We start from the raw sequence: 22,919 nt of genomic DNA on the forward strand, positions 1-22,919 counted from the left end.
GCCCTGAGCCACAAGCCTGCCCCAGGCACAGAAGCAGATTGCTGGAGCCTTGCATGGCCCACGGCAAGCAACTGTTTATTCCAGGAGAGAATGCTGATTCCATTCAAAGCAAAAAGCTGTTTACCTGCAGTATTTGAGAAGGGAGGTATTCCCATCACCTCCTCCTTTTTTCCCTTTCTTTTAAAGTGTGGGGTACCAAAGATCTCTGTACAACAGGATGGCTGTCCATATAAAAGGATTCCCACATTGTTTAAATAAAACCTAAAGGTAGATAGTTAAGACTCCAGGGAGGGTAGATTTTTATTTGTTGAAGGTTATTTCCTCAAGGCACCGACAATTTAGAGGAATCTCCCAGCATTAGAAATCCTGCATGCCTAACTATGCACTCAACTTATTTGAGAAATTTTTAATATAGGAGGTGGACAGAAGGATTTTAGCCCTGAAGGCCGATGGCTTGGTTCACCTCGTGCTCAGAGGCATGGCATCCCAAAGGTCATAGCTTTCACAGGCTGGCAGAGTCTGCCAGCCTGCCTCCACCTGGTCTCCAGGGTGGTGAGAAAAGAAAAACTACAGAACTCCAATCTCGGGCCTCCCTGGGATGGTCTGACACTTGGTGACACCTGGCCTGGTCAACAGGTGAATAGGGCAGATACCTGGAGGCCCATGTGAGTGACCCTGGGGCACCTTTTCCCAGGGAATTACTCCCAGGCAGTGTAATGGCCAAACTAGATGGAAAATACCTCCTCCTACAACCTGCAGCAGCCAGAAAGCTGTTTGGTTTTAAGGCTGATGGGTAGAGGACACTACCAGGCAACCTCTCACTGCTGATTTCTCTGTTCAAAATGCACACATACATCCTCCCAATCAGGAAGAAATGGGTAACAGTTCTGACCTAAATAAGGCAGTTCTTAAGTCAGAGGTACCTCAGAATCACCTGTGGGGTTCAAATACACATATCCTGGCCTCCACCCTCACTGATTCCCATTCAGGGGGGCCCAGGGCTAGGTCCACGAATAATCATCTTGAAAATGCTCCCCACATGATTCCTATACTCACCCCAGGTTAAGAAGAGCCGACCTATGAGAAGCCACAAACACTCCTTAGGGAAACCACAGAGTTGTTTGTGGAATCCTGTTATCTAATTTATCCACTTTGGTTTTATTTTTTTCCCCAAAGTACCTTTACTCTTTTATAAAGCACCAACAGTTCCCCTGCCACTAGCAGCCAGGGCAAGGAGTAGGAGCGCAATTTACGGACAAAGATCTATTATATTGCTAGTTGGAACATCAGAGGAAAGCCTTCTAAAAAGAGGGTGGGTGCCAGGTTTTGATTGTTGGATGAGATGGTTAAAGGCTTTCCTGAAGTTTGTACTCATTACCAAAGTGCCAAAAAGGAAATTCTGAACTGAGGAGAACAAATGCTTAGAGTCAAACATTTTAAATCTTCAAAGCCCAAACCACGGTCTGTAAGCAATTAAAGTTCTGGGACATTAATATTTTTTGACCCTGCGGAAAGGGGCAATCAAATTCCAATCACGTCTCAAAAACATCTGGACAAATTTGAGCAAATGATTTTTCAGCCTTCCATATATTTCTTTAAATTACGCTGTCAACGGAACAAACCGCGTCCTCGAGCACTAAATAAATGAGCGCCGCTGTTTGGGCCGCGCCTGCGAGAGAAACGTGCGGGCGCACGCAGCGCCGCCCACTGCAGGCCTGAGCCGGCCATAAAACACCAGCAATATGACATCGAAACCAAAGACAGGAGTAAATCAAATAAATAGAAAACCCACTGTAAAAGTTCAAATGAGCTCTAGACCTAAATTTAGCCAGAGATTTACTATTTTCCCCTCTGGAGTTGTAGTAAATTTTACGTCTGTGGAAGATACAAAACAGCAACGTTGGAAAGAGAGTAATTAGAGCTGCGGGTAGAGATGGGTACACGTGGGTGACATATAGACACCCTGAGCGAGCACACGTGGCTGTGTGGATAGGACCGGGAGATATGGAACCCAGGCAGAAATATACATCCAGGGATGCAGGAAAGAACTGGAACAGGAACCCACCCGGAAAGATCTGTCTGCCATCCCCAGGGTTGCGGATGTGAATTGTAAAAAGCCCGGATTCGAATTAATAAAGCCATCCTTCTCAGAAACTAGGAAATAGAGAAGACAGACACAAACACACAGCCCCTAATCAACGCTGAGGGATGGGGGTGTGGAGGGGGCGGAGCCGGGAGGGCTCCCTAGCCAGCAATCCACGGATTTCCACCACTGAGCTGCCTCCCTGCCCCACGGAGAAAGTCTGCGCTGCGGCTCCCACAACCTCCTACCAAGCGCCGTGGTTCCGCTGGTTGGGAGTCCGGGATGAGGACCACGAGTCTAGGACACTCACTTGGTGGCCAGCAGCATATTCTTCCGGGAGTGCAGGTCACTGGGGTCCGTGTGCTGCCGGTTCAAATACTCAGAAACAGCTTTGGCGGGAAACTCCGTTTCGCAAATGTACCCAAAATCCCGAGCTAAGTGAACAGCCTCTCCTGAAAAAACAACCGCAGAGGAAATAATCAGCACCCAGCCCCCAACCATCCCAAGGGCAGAAGGTGCTCCTGGTCAATTCCGTTATTATTTACAGAAGAGGCCAACTCTGGAGGGCAATAGCAAAGATGAGACAGATGCCCAAACTAAATATGGTTCTCAGGTCATAATTAAAGTTGATGGAACACACTTTGTTCCTGCTTCTCCTTCCAGCCTCTCCCTGATCATTCTTACAGCCAAGTCCTAGCTAGACATCCCCTGAATAGCTTCGGGTCTCCCACACCCTATGCTTTGTCTTAAGGGAAAGGTGGGCAGACATTCAGGAGCCACCTTACAATTGCACCTAGATAGACACTGAACTGGATATTCAAGCGATTCCCTCTTTGTTTTTTAAAGCATCTGTTACACCTGCTTTAACTAAAAATTAAAAGTCTTTCTATTTTTTATGTCATCCTATAATAACTAATATATATAAATATAGATCCCTGTATGTCTATGTCCACATATATTAAAGAATATAAATCATATATGGATCCATTTCTATCCAGCAATGAAATATTTATTCTCCTTGTCAGTCTCCTGCTAGTTAGGTTTCAGGTTTCTCCTCTTCAGAGATTCCTACCATCACTCTCCTACTTAAGGACTTTCTATGGCACAGAGATGACACAGCAGCTATAGAAAACCTGGACAGCTGAGAGATTCCTCAGCTTACATGGAAGCCCCTTTCGAATAAAGCATTATTACCTTTTAAAGCACAGCCTTAGGGGTTCAAGGGAAGATCCCAACATGAAAAAGAGATATGTTGAATTATCTCATAGCTACATTAGTTTTAAGGAGCACGACTTACTTTTAATCACCATTAGCATAGCAACCAAAGACTTCAGGCACAGTGCTTACAACTCATAACACTGAAAACTGCCAACTGAATATTGGCATTTCAGTGAGTTTTCCAGTTTCCTTCCTTTTCCATCTAAATCCCTGTCTTGGGCTGAAAATATCTTGACTGCTTTTCAAAATGAAGATTGTGATATTAGCAATAACCTAAAGGGCAAAAAGTAAAACCCCAGGCTGAGAGTCAACCACTAATAAGTGTGGTCTAGAAATTTGGTGACCACTGCTCCTGGGGGGGTAAGTCTGGGCCAGGCAACTTTGCCTTAAAGGTGGCAAAGTGCAATGCTTGTGAGTGTGATGACTTTATGGTTGTTGCCTAAATATTATAAGATCCCCTCTTCCAAAAACTAACTCCCCACAGGAGTGTCAAAATATCACATCCATAAAAACAGAAGAAAGAACCAAGACCTACATGTTAGACTCTAGAGAAAATTCTACAACTTCCTCCATTAGGCCCGTCTGGGTGTTTCTCTTATCCCTTTCACAACCCACAAATTCAAACGCAGATCCTCTTGTTCTACACTGTGGAGAAGATCTTGTTTATTTCATACCATAAATATCATCCCCAACCCCCAAATGAGGAGCAAATCAGGATGTGCCTGTTGTATGGGCCTTTAAATTCACAGCTGAAGATCATACAGGACTCCCCTCCATGTTTCTTCACTCCCCACCCCCATATTTTTCCTAGGTCATTGGTCTTATAAAGCTATATTTCAATATGTCCCAGGTAATCAGCAGGAGAGAGGGGCCCTGGGAGTGACATGGGTTTTAAAATAACCATTAGAGGTCATGAATGCAATAGTAGTTTCATAAATCGACAATGTGTTTTCTACCACTGATGATTCAGAGGTAAAATCTGGGAAGGAGAAGGGGTATAGAATGGATTATTGCTTATAGAGTTATTCTTGCAAGAGTTCCTACACAGGGTGTTTCAGGAACCTGGTGGTAGAGATGACCCCTGCACTGGTTTGGAGGCCAGACCTGAGCACTCTCCAGAGCTCAGGGACCCTCGCACACGTCCCTTGGCCTCTGGACAATTGCTGCTTCCTCTAAGTAAAAGGACCTTTGAACCTCTCTCAAGCAATCACTTGACATCCAACTCAAAAGAGCACAACAATTGCAATGATTTCCAGTTAATCATGAAATGTGTAAAATGTCAGCCTTCAGCCGACAGTTAAGCTCCACCACTTCGTGAAATGGCCACACGTCTTGCTTACCTTCCACCAGGGAGGTGAGTAACGTGACATTTGCTGCTTTGCGCCTGCCCGCGGGTAAATTCAAACCGATTTTTTCTAGCCTTTCTCGCAAAGATCTCCCCCCATTTTTCGATTTGGCTCTGAAATTGCAAGAATTAACATTCTGATTAACCTCAGAGTGTTCCTGAAACAAAGTTTAGACTTAGCAATCTAAAGTCCAGTGGAGCTTGAAGAGGTTTTAACTTGAGGTTAGCACTTTTTTTTCTTCCTTTTGGTTATTTGCTGATAGTTTGCTGAGGTTTGCTTAATTTCTGCAATACAGAGCATTAAAAAAATTGAGTCGTTTACTTTTCTTATCTCGTAAGAAAAAAAATGATACCAGATGGGAATAATTAGGGTGTAGGTTGGGGGTCCAGAGAAGGTAGAAGTTGCACACGCAAAAGCCCAGCTCTTTCCTTGCCATGGAGCCAGTGGGGTGAGCTGAAACTGGGCAAGTACAACCTTGCCCAAAGAAGGGAAAGAACTGTGTGGTTCAGAAAGAAGAAGGCTTAGCCTAAAACAGGTGGGCTTTGAGAGGAAGAGGTCAAGAGTCGCTATAAAATGGAATTGGCTTAAAAGGGGAAAGGAAGAGTGAAACATGAACCGAGTGATGATTGTAATCATAATAACAGTAAAACTAGCACTAGAGGGAGTTTAGTTACATGATAAGCACTTTATACTGATTATCTCACTTAATCTTATACTAAGTTTCAAACGCCCACCGTCAGTGCCCAGGGGTGACTAAAAGAAACTTCCACATTGTGGGGCTCAAAGGACTCACTTGAAAATTGAACTGCGAAGTAGAGCAGAGCAAAAGGACTCAAAGTGAGAAACGTCTGTGGGTCACACCCTTACTTCTTCCCAAGGATCCCCCTTTAGGTGCTAAGGGCTCGGCAAAAATACAAGAAAAAACCCAGTTACTCTGACCTCTCTTGCTGTACTGTTCGCCCAGTCACTTTTAGGAAAGAAAGGGACTTTCAACCCCCAAGATAGGCTACCTTGAAAAGTTCATCTCATGCAATGTCACCTTCGTATCAGGGACACTAACCAAAGGGTTCAGGTGTTAGCAGGTGCTTTTGGGGAAGCTTTGACTCTTAAGATAAACGCCACCCCCTCCCCCAGTTTCCACAAGGAGTCTGTGGCTTGTCTTTCTCCGATATCGGGGAGCATATGAATGGCCCCAAAGCACATCTATCAATACTTCTAAAGTGGTGTCATTGTTATTATTGGTGGTGGTACTGAAGAAAGGAAGTCACACAAGTCCACAACAAAGCTTTTCAAACTGCTGGGCACAATGCATTAGTGGAACGGGACCAACTTGGTGAGCCGCGAAGCGCACCTTAAAACAAAATAGATTAGAGTACACTGCAGGTACGAAGCGGGTTGCTCCATGAAATTCCTGTTTTAGGTAAGTGTGTGTAGCTTGTGGGTCGCATTCAAGGTAGAGACTGCCCAGAAGGGTCCTGTGCATGGGGAGAGGGCCACCGGGTGCTGACAAGGGAAAGTGGAAGGTTCCCAGGCCCGCAAAGTGGGCAGAAGAGCGAAGAGGCGCGTGCTGGGCGCTAGGAGCATGTGGCCGCCGCTGCACACACTTTGGGATCCGGTTGCTAGGCAACTGCGCAGCATAAAAAGTGGTTGGATGGGGGGGGGGGTTACCTTCTGAGGACGCCGCCGAGGAGAGACGCATTGAGGCATTCGGGGGGCGACAGCCGTCTCTGAACTTCCCCCACAGTTACTTTGTATTTTGAAGTTGAACTGAGCAGAGACAAACGGCCCGGGACCGAGCAAAAGACCTCACCGGTGTTGACGGACATGCCTCCCAAGAAGCCATCTTTATTCACCATCAGAGAAGTCACAGATTTGGGAGGAACCGGAACTAGAGAGAGAGAAAAAATATGCTATAAAGGTGACCGGGTTTCCATCCTGCTGACCGGCCGATAGAATGTGTCGCTGCGTGTGCAGGGGCGAGGCCACACAGCACAGGCGCCAAGTGGAAAGCTGCAGGAGGAAGTGTTTGTTCCCGTGGTTCTGCGGCGCAGTCAGAGCACTGTGTACAAACAAATGCAAAAGCCATCACTCCTCTGGAAACTTACCCCGTGTGTGGACATGTGAGAGGCGCTTGCCACAGTCCTGCTCACTGCACAAATCAAGAAAAACACCACGCAACCCAGATTGTGCTGTGAAACCAGGCAAATCCGATTCCATCACGTGCCTCCTGTGTGACCTTAGACATCTCACTAAACGTCTCTGAATCTTAGTGTCCTCATCTGTCTCCTGATAATCACATTTGGTGCTAAAGCCTGAAGGTGATCATCCCTATCAGTGGTATAAAATAGTATTCCCAGTGGTCTTTATGGTAACCCTTCCCTCTTCTCCTATTGGACACAAATCTATGGTCATCACTGGCCAGGATCCAGAGGGTGGGCACCATCTGTCACCCTGCCCAAGAACAGCCAAGTAATAATGCCATGGAACTAGAGAGTTGGGCCTAAAAGAGCTGCTCATTTCTCTACAGTGGATTCCATTCTTTCCTACATCCTAACAACAGATTCATTTAGAAATGAACCCAAGTGCTCCTCTCCAGTGAAAGCAATTCCGCGGTGACATGAATTTTGTTTACAAATTAACGTAAAGCCCTGGCTGGTGATTGTTTGGAGCAGTTATGATTTACAACAGGTGCCCTGATCAATCAGCCAATCACTCTAATTCATGTGAGCGGCGGTCTTGCCTTGCCCCAGTTGTTTCATTTCGGCAAGTAATTGATAACAAACCGCACTCAAGGTATGTTTTATGCAGAAGTTAATAAGACCTGACAGCTGGTTGCCACTGCTACCCAGGCGCATTCAGTCTCTCCAGCGTGTATTTCTGTTTAATTGTGTTTCAGTGTCATCTGCACCTCAGGAAGAGGCGGGGCTCAGTAGAACCGGAGGCTGGCAATGAGGAACAGTGAATCGTCAGCCTCCCAGTTCCCTGGCAGTCTTGCTCCCTTGGACTTCTACACTGCTAATGTCCATTTTCTTTCTGCAGGCTCTAGAAGCCCTGGGCAGGCAACATCCCCTCCCGGCTTGCCCATCAACCTTAGCTTCTACCATTGGGATCTGAAGCCTCTCAAGCACTCTTTGGTGATCATCAGTCCAGGGGACCTATTGAAACATGGTAATGTTTCTGGCATGAAAAAGGATGCTTCCATTCCTTGTATTTAATAAAGACTCTGTCTCACTCTATAATCCTGGTAAGAGAAAGATATGCTCTTTCTACCATCTGGAGCCTAGAACCCCACACATCAAACAAATTATATAACCTCCCTCATCTAGAACAGACTAACCACCCTGAGTGTTGTTGAAACCGCTTATTTGGTCTACCACAGATCCCAGCATTCAGACCTCCATGATATTTTAGAGACTCCTAAAATCCAGGTACGTCCCAAATCTTGTATTTACTATGAATTGCATTTGGTCCTTAACAAACACCTGTAGAAAGGGTTTTCTGAGGGAAGTGAATGGGGGAGACGGAAGCATTCCCTTTTTCCACTTCTTAGTAGACATTTTAGAATTTCTGGATCTGTCGACAGAGTCTGCCCCAGGGCAGATGAATGATTTCAGGGAACAGAGTGAATCTTCTGCAGTGTCGTGGTGGTGGGGGTGGGGGAGTTACGGAGGGGGCTCTCTTCTTTCTGATTATCCTCACCATCATCTCATCAGTGAAGTGCTTCCCATTTGAGAGATGCAAATGCAAATTTGAAGTGTGTTAGTTAAACTTGTGTAAGATACGGATTTAAAGTCACTTTAAAAAACACTGATTGGGGTGGGAGCACCCTGTCATTTATTCTCTTACGCAATATCCACATCTATTTTAATATGTCTTTTTTTCCACTGCAGTCCTGATTTCTATATTTCAGATGCATATTCAAGCAACTCTAAGCAAACAATTTACGATCATGGGAACTGGCATGAGGTAACCTTGGAAAAACTTTTTCCCAAGTTATAGATGACCCTTTGTAGTTTTAACACAGTATGAACTATAGAAATTGTATTAAAAAAAAAACCCTCATCTTTAATAGTCAGCAACATTTTAAAATTTAAATATAATTAGAAGGAATATTTTAACGGAAACTGCCCCCCAAAACTAAGCTGAAAATAGTAAGTCCAGTTCCTTTTTCCCATACTGGATAACAGAATATCTCCAGAGAACTGGAATTTTACCTGCTTTTCACAGTCCCAGGTGCCAAATCTCTTGAAAAGCCAGGCCTCCAGAGGCACTTTATAACCTGCCCTCTAATTTCACTATTGTTAATTGCCTGATTTACCTGACAAGAGCAATTTCCTTTGGGGAACATAATATACATTATCACCTAAATATCACCCACTCAGTCAGCTCCCCTCAGCACTCGGCACTCTGGGGCAAGGGGGAAGGGGAAGGTGGTGTTGTCCCCCCTCCCCCAATCAAAGACAAAGACTATTTGACAGACATGCTTCAGGTTGTATTTCTATTTTCTAATTTCACTATCAATCTTGTTCGCACCCTCTGCTCTCTCGTGCTCAGGTTCTAAACCTCTCTCCCACCCTGGCCTTCGGATTGGTCCCCTGGACTAGACTCTACACATCTCTTTTCCCCACACTCCTCTAAGTCCATCCCACTGTTAGCATCTACCTTCCCCTCCGCTCTCACACCTGCTTTCCTCAGCTGATTAATCCCATATTTTATTCTCTTTGTCTTTTCCCTTCTGCTTTCCTCCAGCTTATCAATAAACCCAGGGAGCAACAGGGCCCGGTTGATTTGTTAGTAATTATGAGTGTACTGCTCCTGCTCAGGGAACCCAGAGATGACTAAGATAGGTTTAAAGCGACAGCAGGAAATGGTAAGGAAATGGAGCATAGCAAAACTCAGCGTGAAGCTTTCAGTTCTTTACATGTTTACAATTTTCTGTGCATACATTAAAACTGGGCGGGGTTTTTTTTTTTTTTTTCCTCTTCAGTTCTCAGTTGGATAACATGGCCAACTTCTGGATGCAACACCCACAAAATTTGCTCCCCTCCCTTTAAACTTGCATTATATGGGAGGAGAAGGGAAAAAAGGTTCAAAAACCGATCAATATTTCATTACAGGGACTGGAGTTTTATTTAAGAGAGAGGAAGGGAAACTGATTGGAGAAAATCTTATTCATTAGTGGACTCTATAGAGCCAATAAGCTAGCTCTTCATCTTTACTCTTTAGACTTAAGTGTGAAATCATAGCTTTGAGATCTTTGTGTTTGGCTGGAGGCAGGTCCTCTGTGGGTCTGGTGGGAAAGAAGGAAGAAATGAACCCATTTAATAGGTTGAAGCATAAGCCCCTCTGTAATGTACCTGGACTTAAATATGGACGCTACACCGGGAAACTGCAAGGGGTAGAGCGTTGCTTGAAATAATTACTTCTCACCAGCAGATCACCCCTTTCCTCTTACTTGCATCACTTCTCATCTACCTGCAGGCTAAATGTTATTCCACATGTATATAAGAGCATGTATATGAATGTGGGCCCTGAAATCCTGGAAAGAAAAATAAAAGGATTCCCACAGAGAAAGCTGGAACATAAAAAATAAACTACAAATATCCAGTGTTGGCACCCTTTAGGGGCAAAGCCTAAGAGGCTGGAAACTGAGTTAGGTCCCATGACTTACTCAGTGTGTGGGACCTTGAGAAAGTCATTTGTCTTCTCTCTGTCTCAGTTTCCACACTGAGAGGTGGGGATGGGAGTTGGAGGAGAGTGTCTAACCTTTCCAGCTTTGAAATTCTGTGAACTCTGATTACTCCCTGGGTGGCTAGAAATGTAGCTGAGAGTCTCTAGTTGAATAAATATCGATTGGGATCCAAGTCAGCTCTGGAAACGTGAACCTCTCCCTTTGAGAGGAAACTCATACCCTTAGAGCTCTGGCAGACTCTGGGTGCTTTTTACCTCCTAGGTTAGAAGGATGAATATCAACAGAACCCCTTGTAGTTGAAATTGGCAGTTTCTGTATCTCCCCTCATCCAGAGAAAATCCACACCATCAAAGTGTTTATGTGGGGCAGGGGCCAGAACTAAGGGGCGGGGGGGAGGGAGAGAACCGGAGGTTGAACTGAAACTAACCAAACAGGATATCCCTAAGACAAATGAGAATGCCCCACAGTCACAACGTTTGGACCTTGGACTCCAGCCACTCTGGCCTTTCCAAGAAATCCCAGCATCTTTTCTACTTTCTAAGGTGTCAAGCCAATTGCATATTGGCCTCTATCTGCACCGAAAACTATTTCTGAAAGTCTAGGTGAGTCTTCTTTAGGTTAGGCTGTAGGATGGTGGCAGTGATCATTTATGTGAGCTGGGCACCACCCCGCCCCCTCCTGGCCCAGATTCCTAATCTTAGTGGAACTGAGAGTTAAGAATGATTTTTTAATGTCTCGGATTTTTAGACTGTTAATGTACCGAGTCCTTCTCATTATTACTTTATTGATTGCTCATTGACCAGCCCCCTTCAAATCGTATTAACCACCCTCTGCCGGTTTAGATTAGGAGAGTTTAAAAAGCACCTTTCATTACTCCCCCCCACTCCTGCCATGGAGTTGAGACTCACTGGCTTAATGGGAGCTCTAATGGGGCAGCTAAGAGGAGAGGGGCCCCGGTCCCTGCCGATTGCATTAATAGCTCAAAGGGGGCCAATACAGAAAATTAGCCGTAAACGAGCTCTGGAGATCTTCAAATGAAAGAGCCATTTATCACGCTGGCTACCTTCACGCCACGCGTTTGCTCTCTCTACTGGGAACAACTCATTTCCTCTTAACTAAATTACTTCAGAAATGTCAGCTAAGCCCAGAGAGCAAACATAGCAAGAGAGCTCCCCTACAATCTATGGGGTGATATCAACATGGGTGAAAATTGGACAGGTGACAGTTTAGAAGGGAGACCTTCCATAATTAGAGCGAGACACACACACAGAGACGCACACCCTTCACGTCAACATCTTCTGCCTTAAAAACACCACGCAGGGGCAGAGACACCTAAACCTGGGCCAGTTGCTGCCTTTTTGTTAATAACATAGAATTTTTTTAAATCTCTCTAAAAACCCATTAGAAAACAAAGCAACCGAATCTCTTGCCAGTTGTTGAAATGTAGAATATCCAGTTGAGGAAATGTTCTCACCTCCTCTTTTATGAAATTAATCTCTTTGAGTCATCCCTCATAAAGGTGGGGGAGGGGCAAAGACGGGAGACCAGAGGGCAGGGAAGGAGCTAATGAACCCATAACCTTATTTTAAGTGGTTCATAGTGATCTAGAAAAGTAAATCAACCACTTATTCCTCTTTTGCCCATGGCTCTCTAAAGATAAAAATATGATATTAGGATCTTCTCATTATGTAATAAAGCAAATACCTGAAATATTAAATAATGGACTTGACTTCACACTTTATATTCATACTATACTCCCTAAATCAATAAAGTGATTGGGATGCCACTTAGATATTTTAAGCTGCACATTAAAAAAAAAAAAAGGTTTTGGGGGCCATAAAAAGTATTTCATGTTTCCAAAACAGAATTTGTGACATTAGTCAACATTCTCCTTTTCTTATTCCTGGAGATAGCCATATACATACATATTCACATTTCACTGACAAACATATACAAGCCCTGAAACCAAAGCATGCCACATCTAAGAATATTTTCTGCTCCATTTTGTTAGGCAAGCGAAGTTCCAAATATTTTTATTGGCATGGTTATTAATAACATTTCTGATTGGTCATCAGTTGGGCATGTCCCACTACCAGCCCCAATGCTGTTTCTAGGATACGGAACCCTGAGCTAAGCGGCTCTAGCTTTCCATGAAAAGGGACAGAAACTAAAACAGAAAAGAAACCAAGAAAGCCAATGAAGAAGCACCCCTCCTCCTCCCCATACCCACCCCCCATCAACCAGCAATTAATCAGAAGGGAAGACCCAGGAGGAAATGGTGAAAGTGAGCTGTCAGTGCAGTTGCAAATCAAGGCACGAGCCTGAGTGTCCCAGCAAACCCCAACCCTGGCATTAAAAACCAAAACGATACTATCTAAAGAAGAGCCGGAGAGATGTTTGGAGCAACACTTAAAATAAATAGTTTTGCCCTAAACCCTACTAGTCTTCTTTGGGATATTACATCCCAAAGCTAAACGGCATCATTTCAAGTACAGCTTCCCCCTCCTACCTCCCACCTCTCAAAGCGACTTTTTCTGCTTTTGTAAGAGAAAAAACTTGAGAACACCTCGCCCTGTTTGGAATCCTTCCTTCACAACTCTCCTATTCTATAGGCTTGACTCTGCATTACTTTCCAAAGCACCTTTTGTGTATGTGTGTGTGTGTATTTTATTTGTTTTTGTGAATGTCACCTGGCTCAAATGAATCAGAAGTGACTGCAGCTAGGGATTGTTGACACCAAACAGAAGGACAGGCCTTCTCCAGCATTGATAAGAAAGGGTTACAGTAGTTAAAATTGTAGCTCCAAATACCGATTCTTGAGATAATTAAAGATTGCACTGTTTACACATTCAAGCTCCTAAATTTGTGGCATGTGAGTGACATTCGGGCCTTTCGGCAGCCACACTAATCGCCAGGCATTCTCTTAGTGACTGTCAGAGAAGAGGGGGGAAAAATTAAGCAGCTGCAATACGCCTGAAATGAGTTATTGTAATTACATTTAATTAGTTTAATTAGTTAATTATTTTGCTTACAGCTGTACAAGAGACTGCAAACATTTGTTAATATCACATGCCCTTTAACAGTATGGGGTGATTCCACAGTCACACTAAATCATGAATGCGTATGTAGGAAGATTGAGAAATGTGCAGAGGCCGGCTCAGTTTCTCAGGAAGAGCACATTTAGCGACACATTTGGCACAATTAAAAAAAATCAGAAGAAACAACTCATAAAACACAGAGAACTGGGACCAAAACTACCACCCCCAAAAATCAAATACAAAAGCAAGGAGAGAAGGAGCTGCCCCAATGGCATAGGGTTTGGCTCAGCAAACTCCAGTTATCAATGAAATAATTATAGCATATTTTTGAAAGCAGTGTTTCCCAGCCAGTTCCATACATGAGGGTAGTTCAATGATTTACGATGTATCTAGAATTGCTAGCGAAGGTACCGTAAGAAAAATGGCAATAGTCTCTGCCTCTCTGTCTCTCTCATCTGGGTTTCTGCCTGCGGTCCCCCACCCCCTTTCCTTCTTCCCAACAGGCATTTTCGTCCAGATAGTCGCTGTCCTATGATTATGAACGAACATTTGTGTCTTATAAAATAATGAAATCCTTCAAAGTGAAAACTCATCATAAAGACATGAATGCACAGGAAAACTTTGCATACTTTTGGGGGGGAAGAATCCATACCTTTCTTTATGACAGACTGGTCCAATAGATTCATGGCGCTGTTATTGGCATCTTCAACTGACTGTGAATATAAAAACATCACTATTCAAATCGACTGGATATTAAAGAATCGCACACATAAATCATGTCATTCCAAACTGGAGTTGCTGTTATTTCCATTTATATTAATTCACAAAGGGAGGTTTTATTATTATCATTATTACCTCCAAATGGACACAGAAATGAAATTCACCCAAATTGTAAATTCTTCCAATGGAAGAAGAGGAAAAAGGAAACTGTGAGAGACATCTGGGATGCAGGATTGGTTTAGTTATTATATTAAACATAGATATTACACAGACACAAACTTTTATATTATTTGCTCTTATGAATTGTGAAAACTTGGCAGCAGCTGAAAGATTTTCACCAATATCAGTCAGTGCAATTTCTGTTTCCTATGCTACCCCAGCGCACCTTAACCCGAGTCATTTTACAAATACGTGATAGTTTACATTATAGGATTTTAATTAAAGTCTGAGCAATTTGGAATGGAATGCAAACAGCAACACATAGGAACACGTTTGCAGGCTGTCAGGACCGCACACCCACTGCAGTTCACACATATCCCTGTGCTGTGTGAGTTCCTGCTGCAGGACAATCCCTTGGAGGGACCGGTACAATCTGCTCCCCCTGCCAAGCCTGCCACTGCTGCTGCCCAGCAAGAAGCACACCTGTTAGGAAGGCAGTAACTACAGACACACTGACACACACACGGAGGATCTCCCAGTCAGCACCTAGGTAATAGCAAAGAACATTCACCTTCCTTGCCAGTTTCATCCCAGAGAGGGAAAGTTTCCACCCTAGATGTTGGCTACATTTCAGAGGGGAAATAGCTATTAGAATGATATTCTTACTATCAGGATGCGCCAGAACGGGGTTCTAGCTGTGCATCCCAGGGCATCCAAAACCAGTGGATTCCCTCCCTTTACTCCCCAGAGAAAATTAATGCTAGGCCTTTCTGCAATGTACAGCCGCTTTCCTTGATCCTTAGAAACCTAAATTTGGACTAATCTGTCACCCACTCTACAGAGGAGTAAAAAGGAAAGGGCTTGACAGGGAGGTTGTGTTTAGACAGCACCTCCCACCCACTCAAGCTGCATCCCCAGACAGGGCGTGTGTTCATCACAAGGAAGAGACTGTCTACCCCAAACAAGCAGCACATTAGAAACGAGATGATCTAATCATGGAGGGGGCATGTTCATTTGTTTCTTTTCGTTTTTAGTAGCCACTCTTCTGTTCTCGGAAAGATGAGGAAAATTGTTATTCTCCATAAGAACCATTTTCCATGTTGCAACACACCAATTCCACCTTAAGAAATAGTACAAAGCTTAAAAAAAAAAAAAAGCTTCATGTAACTTGTTCGGAACTCCCAGGAGACCCCACCATGCACAACGGGCGCGCACACACAAGATTCACGCCTTTCTGTGCTCACGTGTCTACAGTGGCGACGTGTCCACGCGGGACAGAAATATTCGCCTGTGTCTGTGGGCGGGCAGATCCGCAATCTCACGGGCCCCGGACCGTGCGCCCCCACACCTCACCCTCACGTCGGTACGTAAATATGTATATACGCCTCATCAGCGACGTGGGGTAGTTGTGGTAGTTAATGAGAAGGCTCTTGTCTGATTTTCTATCTAATTACGGCCGCCTGCTGGGTTTTTGTACAGGATATTCACGCAGCATGCTGGCGCTTAATCGTCACAGGGAGGGTCGTAAAGATTTAATTAGGACTGCATGCGGAAGCTCAGAAAAACAACTCAGACTCGTAATTACTAGACTTCTTTAGTTAAAAGTGATACCAGGGGTTGCTTTAAGACACTAGGGTGTGTTTGAGTGTGTGTGTGTGTGTGTGTGTAGGGGCTTTGACTGAACATCCTTATATGTTTATACTCTTAAGTAGTAGAGGTGATGAGAGGTTAGAGAGCAAAGATCGGAAGAAGGAAAGAGGTGTTCACAGCAACTAAACAAACTCCAAACGAGGTGTCATCTCACGCTCTCTTTCTGATGCTATTTTTCTGAGTTTTTAATACTGCTCCCGCCCCGCGGGCGCGCGCGCGCGCGCGCACACACACACACACACACACACACACACACACACACACACTGGGTGAAATGTAGCATACCCAGAACCCAAACAGCGATTTGCTGGTTTAATAGCCCCTGTGAGTAAATTGAAATAGAAATTGACAGGGTTTTATAGTTTCATTTAAAAAATATTAGAAGCATTTTGTTAATTAGCTCTCCTCCTTTGCTTCTCTCACGGTCGGGGCGGTGGCCCCGCGTGTGTGTCTGGGTCACACAACATCTTCCCCTAACCCTGGGCCAGGTGAGGACCCCTGACTGTGCAGACCCCCGGCCTGGCAGTGCCCTGGGATCTGCCTGACCCTCGGCTGGCTTGGGGTAGGGGGATCCGGAGCACACACTAGGCCCTGGGATGGAACCAGTGACTGAGATCCAGCCCGAGGCACCTCTGGTCCCTTTTACAGACAGGTGGGGCGCTGCCCACCCATCCCATCGCTGCAGGAAACGGGAAAAGTTGAAACTGCGATCCGCTCGTGCAACTTTAGCCCCGCGTCCCAGATCCCTAACTTAGAAATGAATCCTCCTCCAGGACTGAACGGAGGGGGCACAGCCGCTGGATTCGAGGGTCTGGTCCTAGGTTCATCTCCTCGCCTGTCTGTCTTTGTCACCTGCCCCGTGTCATGTCGAGCACACCCCGGCCACAGGAGGCCTGTCATCACGGCGGAGACAGACATCGCCCCAGCCTCTGTCGTTCCCCTCCTGGAACAGGGGCGGAGTGCATCCCCCGCGACCCGTTGCCCTGAGGGTCCACACAAGAAAGTCCGGCGGACCTCACCATCTCGCCAGGCGACCTGATGGGATGCTTCCGGGGAAGGAATGGGGAGAGGTGGGGTAGGCGGGGAGTAGCAAGGGCCCGGGGCCTGCGCCTTCTCTGCTCTGGGCTCTCTCCACCTCCCGGGTCTGAGCTCCGGCCGCAACTCCGACAAAGGTGTTCTCCCAAATGCACACTGACCTGGCCCTGTTTTTCTCTCGCCTCTTGCATTTCACCAAACACTCCAAACGTCTCACAATTCTATCTTTAAAAAAAACCATAAAACCAAGGAAATCTGTTCCCTCTTTAGGCACAATCCCTGGGTTCAGTCGCCAGAGCCACTCGGCCTGCAGAGTGGTGGTGACACAGCCAGTGTAGCATCGCCAACAGCACTGCTGGTGAGCTGATCCACTTTCATTATCTAGCACTTTGAACCGTACCCAGAAAGGTTAATTTAAAAACTCTCCCCCCCCACACACACATATTACCCCAACTCATTAAAAACAAAAAAACTATTAAATATTTCCTTTCTCATATGATATTCTGAAATGAGCAATATCTCCAGACAGGGACAGTTAAGCTTGGCTAAATTAACAAAACTACCATTATCATGACTATGGCTAAATCCAGCCACAACTCAGGTGATTCTGTCATTTTTGGAAATATTTAAATAACTGAATTTCCTTTAAAGCAGTAAACCATCATAGACTACACACAGACAGCGTTTCATGCTATCACCACATTTTAACTGTTCAAAATACATTTTCTTCAGCAAGGTAAAGAGGAAGGGCCCATGCAACCTTCCCCTTTCGCATTTTGTTTTCCTTTGCTTCAGAGGCATATCTGTAATGATGTGTAATATATACAACCATGCCAATGAGACCGAAGGATCAATTGAATACCTTTCAACCATATTTATCTTTTCTGGAGAGTATTTAAATTAGGAAGCAAAAGGAGACCTGCTCAGAATCACCCAGAGAGTTTTTAGAAATCATTTCTTTGATGTTTCTTTGTTTAGTTTAACCAAGTATTCTCCACTAAGTCAGGCTCCATTGTGTAGGCTGCAGATGGGATAGTGGGGTGGGGGGAGTGTTTGGAGCCTTTTGTTTTAAGAAACAAACATGTGATGCTTCTTCAACTGGGATGGGGACACTGGGGAGAGGAGAATATTAGTGGAAAGGAGGACTGGAAAGGGATGTGGAGAATACTGCTCCCCAGTCATTTAATGGTCCAAAAGGGGAAAAGAATCTCCAAAATCATAGGTGTGCTCATGAACTCCCAAACAGAATGATGGCTTTCTTGTTCTCTCCCCACGAATCTTTCATTTCTCAGATGGTGACTCTGGAACTCAATTATCTTGGAAAAGGGTTCAACAGCTTATGGGACATTCAAAGTAAGACCTGGCTTAGACAAAATAGCACATGTTTTTCTTCCAACGTGCATTGTCATGCCTAGCAAAGTCTTTGCAAATCCAGCAGGAACCTCTTCAGAGGTCCCTGCACCTCCTTGCTGAGGATTCAGCCCCTGGGCAGCCAGGACTCCACCTGCCATGCCAGGGGGCCCAGCCCACTACCAGGCACTCAGAGCCGGTGGGTTTGGGAGGGCACCCAGCTTGCTCACACAAAGCGCAAGCGAACAGGAAGGAATCCCACAGCTAAGGCAAGACAAACATCTAGCCTTGATTCTGATCATCCTAAATTAGCAAAAACTCTTTCATTCTTTCATTTCCAGTGCTTCTAGCTTTCATCATCGGACCTCCAGAAATCGCCACTAGAGAGTCATACACGTACACACACAGTTACATACCTCCCATCCAGCAGGTCCTGTTCTAAAGATGCAAACTACCTCCCCCAAAGGAGACAAAGCTGTCCCTTCCCGCCTTCCCTCCCCCCTCCCCGGGGCATTTGTTATTTGTTTATTGCTTGTTTGTTTGTGTGTCGTTACCTGGACGTCTTCCATCCCGGGATGGCCGAGGCCGTGCAGCGAGAGGCTGTCACCCATGCCCGCGTCCAGGCCGTGGTGCGCTGAGTGCAGGAGCACGTCCGGCCGGCGGACGGAGTGGTAGTCCCTCCGAGGGTCGAGGCCCGAGAGCTGGGGCAAGGCGGCCCGAGGCTGGGGCAGGAGAGAGCCGGCTTCTGAACCCACTTCTTGCCGCTGCCGTTGCCCCCAGGGATGCTGCTGGGGCTGGTGCAGGGGGTTCAGGGAGTAGGGGTCGTTGACGTGGGAGTAGGGGTCCTGGCTCTGGTGGTAGGGGAGCGGCTGGTAGGGGGGCGGGAAGTAGGGCGGCTGGAAATCTGACGACGGGGTGTGGGACAGCGGCGGGGCGCTGGAGTAAGGTCCTTGGGACACCGAGCCCAGCTGGGAGAGCCGCGAGCTGTGACTCGGGACGCCATCGTGCCGGTCCTGGGAGCGGAAAGGAGAGAGAGAGGGGGAGAGAGAGAGAGAGAGAGACAGAGAGACAGAGAGAGAGAAGGGGAGGAAAAAATACAAGCGACAAATGGAGAAGCCCAGCTCCGGCATCTTCTTCCCGGGATAGGGAAGCAAGTGTCTGAAACTTAGACTCCCAAGTTCACTCAGAGGTACATGATTTCAGCAATTCCAAACGTGAGGCTTTGGGGGGAAATGGGGGAGAATCACCCACTTAACCAACATCTAAGCCTTCCGTTGGGGTGCAAAACCGGCCAAAGGGGTGAGGGTAAAGTAACAGTGTGTATGGGGGGAGATTCTCGATTCCCTAATGCAACATACAGGAAGGAGTCTGACGTATGGTATTTGCTCTTCTGGGTGTTTTAAACTGTTTTCTCCTAACTCTTTCAGAGGTCCAAAGTATAACAAATAAAACTTCACACGATTTCCTGTGCTGCTCCTCTTGTTCAAAACCAACTTCTGCCTTCGGGGAAACCCAGCGGGCTGACCAGAAGCTCCCCACACCACCTGGTCATTCCAGGAGACACAGGAATCTGCCTGATCTGAGTTTCCAGTCACCCCTCTCTCCCCAAGAGGAATTAAATAATTTATGTAGTGTTTGATTGAAATGGATCGCATTCAAAATCATATCCTGAGTCCATGTGAAATTAAGTTGAACTGTGGTTCGCAGGAGTTCTTTCTAAGGTTGCTTTTCTGTATCTAATGCTGTCCAACTCTAGGGTGTGAATGAAGGACCTGGGGTTGGGAGGGGGGGAAAAAGCAAACAAAAAAGGCCCAGGCAACTTAGTGTTGGTACTCAGTGGAGTACTAAACTCAGTGAAAGGGGAAAGGGGAGGTGTGTGAGTGTGTGTGTGTGTGTGAGAGAGAGAGAGTTTCTCCCTCGCCTCTGCAGAAATGCCATGGTAAAATCCCCATGGTTCTTTCTGGAGAAAGTCACCTAAATTTCCAAACTGCAATGGCAAATAAAAAGTTTTTCTGTTCCGTCTCCCCCCCTCCCCAGCTGACTCATGGAGCTCAGACGAACACACAATACAGAGAAGCAGCTGCAGCCTCGTCCAATTATGGTGCTAAATTACCAAGCCAAAGGCGCTCCAAGGAAGACAGAGACGAGAGAGTGAGACGCACACACAAGAGACAGAGACAGAGAGACAGTGAGAGGAGGGAGCATGCAATTCTGGTACAACGTGAATCCAAACTCACCATGGATGAATAGGTGTGGACTAACATCTGGAAAAAAAAGCCTGGTTACTGCTCAAAATCAAACAATGATTAAAAAAAAAAAATCAAGGCGTCCAGCAGAGAAACGAGCTGAACACAGGAGCTGAGCTTGAGGTGTTTCCAGGACAAGCCATCAAAAAAAAAAAAAAAAATTACCCCCCCACCCCCAAACGAGATTGGCGACGCCTGTCACACACAGACAGAGCTGTTCATCGGTCTCTTGCTGTCTTTTTGGCCTTTTTTTCTTCTGCGGTTCTTCGGGGCTCTAGAAGCAGTCCTCTTCCGCCCGAAGCTGGGCTCAGACTGCTCGGGCGCCCCTTCCTCCCTCAGCTTGCCTACACCGCCTCATAATAATTGATATTCATGACTATTAATATTACACGAGTACTTTAAAGGGAGAATGGAGGACAAATGGAGCGTGAAGCAGCAGCGGGCGCAGAGCTCCCCTACTATTGTAAATGACGTTCATTCAGTGGAGAATTACTAGATGTAATCAGACGAGGGGGCTGGCAAAGGCAGACCGGGGAAAAAGTTTAGCAGGAAAGAGGCAGAACTTCAATTAACTGAGCCGGGGACGCGCGTAAAGCAGCCCCTGCTCCCTTGGACCAGGCGGTGAGGGAGAGAGCATCGCTGGGGGCTTGTGCAAAACGTAGGTGTCCTGGTTCCTGGAGAGGGACTTTCCCAATGGGAAGAATGGATCGCCCTAGGTGCTTCGAGTGCAGATTTAAAAAACAAAATAAAAAGGCGTTGCCTCCTCCTTTGGAGGGGAGAGCAAAGTAAACCGGTGGGCCCGGTTGTTTACAGTGACGTTTGCAGACTTTCGCACGTACTGGAGATTATGTTTATTTATCAAAGGACAGAGGCGAGATGGAGGCTTTCCATCTCTTGTGTAGCCATTCCCTTTTCAGTGCTCCTGCAGTCTGTGATTTTTTTACTTCAATTTAAAATATACGCAATTACTCTTCAAGCACACTAAACTTATCCTTTCCAGGCAAAGCCACGGGCAACAGAAAACCTTTTTGGATGTTTCAGGAACCCGTTCAACTGGCCTGACTGCCATTTCAGTTAAAGTTCAACCTTCCTCCCGACTTAAATAGGCTCCTTCCACCAGGCTGCGGGTTCTCCTATATTTTTTGAGCAGAAAAATTAGGCAAATAGGAATACCTGCAGTGTTCTCTGTTTCTCTCTCTCTCTGTCTCTCTCTCTCTCTGTGTCTCTCTCTCTCTGTCTCTCCTCTCTCCCACCCCCTTTATCCTCTCCTCTTTCCCTCTTTCACTCCACCCCTCCCTTTTCCTCCCTCCCTCCCTGCTTTCTTCTCTCCCTCCCTCCTTTCCCATTTAGCCAGTCTACTTTGCAGACTCTTAGAACGAGTTTTATCCTGCGTACTTTTCGGAATCCAGTGAAGTCCCTCTCCGTATACCCCGAGCTATTTACACCGTGGCCCCTTCCCCGCCCGTGCCAAGCCCACTTCGGGCGCTCACATTCTTTAGGATAGTTCTAGCGCCTTCGACTTGACCATTATCCCGCCTGTTAAAGAAAGAAAAGGAGGCCGAACCGAAACAAACCCCACCAGGCGGAGGCGCGGCTCTTCGTTACAGTCAATACACAACCACAAAGAGGAAAGGAAAGCCCCAATCATCGTTCTGCAGAAAGACGAATCTCCTCTCTCTCTCTCTCTCTCTCTCTCTCTCTCACACACACACACACACACACACACACACACACACACACACACACACACACACACACACACACCCCAAAATCAGGATTCAGGGCTGGGCAGAGCTGGGAGGCTCCTGGCGCGGGCGCCGGGCGCCGCCTGCGAAACTCAACCGGGCGGCGGCGGGGCGCGCGCGGGCTCCTCGAAGCCTCAGTCTAGGTCCCGGGGCTGGGCCGGCGGGGTCGGGAGAAGCCCATTCCCAGCGTCCCCAAGGCGGCTCCCCGCCATGCTTTCAGGAGTCGCCCCGGAGCCGGCGGGGTGGCATGTTCCCCGCGGGTTGGGGATCCTCTTTGCGTCCCACCGCGACCTCTTCGTCCGACCGAGCGCTTCCCGCGCTGATCGCCGGAGACTTGGCTTCTCGTCCGCCCTCCCCTCTCCGACTTCCTCTCCTCCCGATCTCCAGCCACAGCCCGCTCGCCAGCTTGCAGCTTCCCCTTCCCCAACTCCTCTGCCCATTTCCCTTCGCCTTCCTCCAAGCTTTTCTTTCTCGCTTCCCTCCCTCGACGTCTCCTCGGAGTCTTCCCTTCCCCGCTTCCCCTAGCGCCTGTTTCAGGGGCTCCCCGGCCGGTGCGCTCGGAGCGAAGTTCCGCCGGCCTCGGCCGCCGGCCCCTCTCCGCCGGCCACCCGGCCTGCGCGCAGCCTGGCCGCCCCGC

General features: G+C 46.7%; 1 protein-coding gene across 4 annotated transcripts in view; it reads right to left on the minus strand.

Annotated features, from left to right (window-relative positions):
- Nucleotides 1–22,919, minus strand: part of TFAP2B (transcription factor AP-2 beta) — a 29,514-nt gene that overhangs the window by 5,223 nt on the left and 1,372 nt on the right. For 3 of the 4 annotated variants that reach the window (XR_009048078.1, XM_057699845.1, XM_057699844.1), the window contains 6 exons: nt 20,529–20,555; nt 18,846–19,304; nt 14,030–14,090; nt 6,316–6,535; nt 4,642–4,760; nt 2,394–2,535 (listed from right to left, as the gene is read on the minus strand). Coding sequence is in view for 3 of the 4 variants with exons in the window: in XM_057699845.1 (XP_057555828.1) it covers nt 2,394–2,535; nt 4,642–4,760; nt 6,316–6,535; nt 14,030–14,090; nt 18,846–19,304; nt 20,529–20,555 (1,028 nt within the window). In the remaining variant the exon portion in view is untranslated. The remainder of the gene's footprint in view (nt 1–2,393; nt 2,536–4,641; nt 4,761–6,315; nt 6,536–14,029; nt 14,091–18,845; nt 19,305–20,528; nt 20,556–22,919) is intronic. The other variant, XM_057699846.1, reaches the window with a different exon arrangement.

Source organism: Hippopotamus amphibius, chromosome 11 (genome assembly GCF_030028045.1).
Source record: "Hippopotamus amphibius kiboko isolate mHipAmp2 chromosome 11, mHipAmp2.hap2, whole genome shotgun sequence".
In the NCBI taxonomy this organism is placed as follows: domain Eukaryota; kingdom Metazoa; phylum Chordata; class Mammalia; order Artiodactyla; family Hippopotamidae; genus Hippopotamus; species Hippopotamus amphibius.